General features: G+C 41.2%; 1 protein-coding gene across 1 annotated transcript; it reads left to right on the plus strand.

Moving 5' to 3' along the window:
* Positions 1 to 492: 492 nt before the first annotated feature.
* LOC108792859 (cytochrome b-c1 complex subunit 10) lies at positions 493 to 955 on the plus strand. Its single transcript, XM_018563734.1, has 2 exons — positions 493 to 625; positions 835 to 955. The coding sequence occupies exons 1-2, from the start codon at positions 576 to 578 to the stop codon at positions 953 to 955; spliced, it is 171 nt and encodes a 56-aa protein (XP_018419236.1). The 5' UTR covers positions 493 to 575.
* The last annotated feature ends 292 nt before the right edge of the window (positions 956 to 1,247 follow it).

The following is a 1,247-nucleotide window of genomic DNA, read 5'->3' on the forward strand; positions in this document are numbered from 1 at the left end:
TTTAGTTAAATAATGAGCTCATTCTAGTGGTTTATTTTTGCATATGTTTGTATTTAATTGAGTAAAGGCAAGCATTTAAAATTGAAGAACTTTAATTAATTTAAAAACAAAAGCGACTGAGGTAAACACTGTAGTAATATTTCAGAAGATGTGCCCACTAGAAAATTGATCATAGTTCTCCTTCAGCAGAAAGGTTGTGCACGAGGACACAAAATATTGCTGGGCTTGAAGGGGTTAAAAATTTCCTAGCCAACCGTCGTCTGAAAATCCCACCTCCTCTTGGCAGGGCTGCCTTAGCACTGCCTGAGCGGCAGAAGCTGGAACTTTAAGCACTACGTAAAATAAAAAAACAACACAGAAAAAGAAAAATATACCACTACATCTCAAAAAACAAAAACTAAAGCGGCTCACGAGTAAAAACTAAAAGAATGTATATTTCTGAGCAAGCAGGCATGCGAGAGTCAGCCTTAGCGAAAGGCCCCAGGGTGCCATCTTTCGTGCAGACGCAGGCTCAGGCTGTGATTAAACGAAGGTGTTGCTGTTGTAGCACTAGGTCACTTTGAAGAGGGGCAGCCATGATCGCCCGAGTGCTCGGACCTCGCTACCAGCAGCTGGCTAAAAATTGGTGAGAAGTGTTAAAATGAGCGCCTGTTGCCCTACGTACGGTGTGAAAGGTGACATTAGGAATTCTTGCCTTCTAATTGTATGAAGTTCTTTATTCAGCGGAGTGTTTTAGTAACTGAAACAGCTTTATGGCTTATCAAAGGGTGTGTGATCTGTTTTATTTGAAATGTTATATAATGTGATTCATGTCTATATTTTATTTTTTCTTAGGGTCCCCACTCTCTTTACATGGGGTACAGTAGGAGGTGTTGGATTGATTTGGGCCACAGACTGGAGGCTGTTCCTGGATTATGTTCCATATGTAAATGGAAAATTCAAAAACGATGACTAAATTTATGGGATTTATTTTAAGTGAGTAATGTAAGTTTGTGTGATATGGTAATGAGAAGTGCATTCATTTGTAAAGAACTCTGGGCATTAAAAAAATTAACCCTTGCAGTGGGGCTACCCCTGCCCTGCAAGGGTTAACTGCTCATTTTTGTCTATGGGCAGAAAAGATATACTCACCTTGGTCCTGTAGCGGTGACCACTCGCCTCCTTCCTCCTCTGCTCTGGCGGTGATATGTCCCTTGGCGTCTTCAAGTCAGTGGACCTGTATTAGATGTGATGTCAGTGGCACTTAG

The sequence above is a fragment of the Nanorana parkeri genome, unplaced genomic scaffold (genome assembly GCF_000935625.1).
Source record: "Nanorana parkeri isolate BGI_ZX_2015 unplaced genomic scaffold, ASM93562v1 scaffold690, whole genome shotgun sequence".
Classification (NCBI taxonomy): Eukaryota; Metazoa; Chordata; class Amphibia; order Anura; family Dicroglossidae; genus Nanorana; species Nanorana parkeri.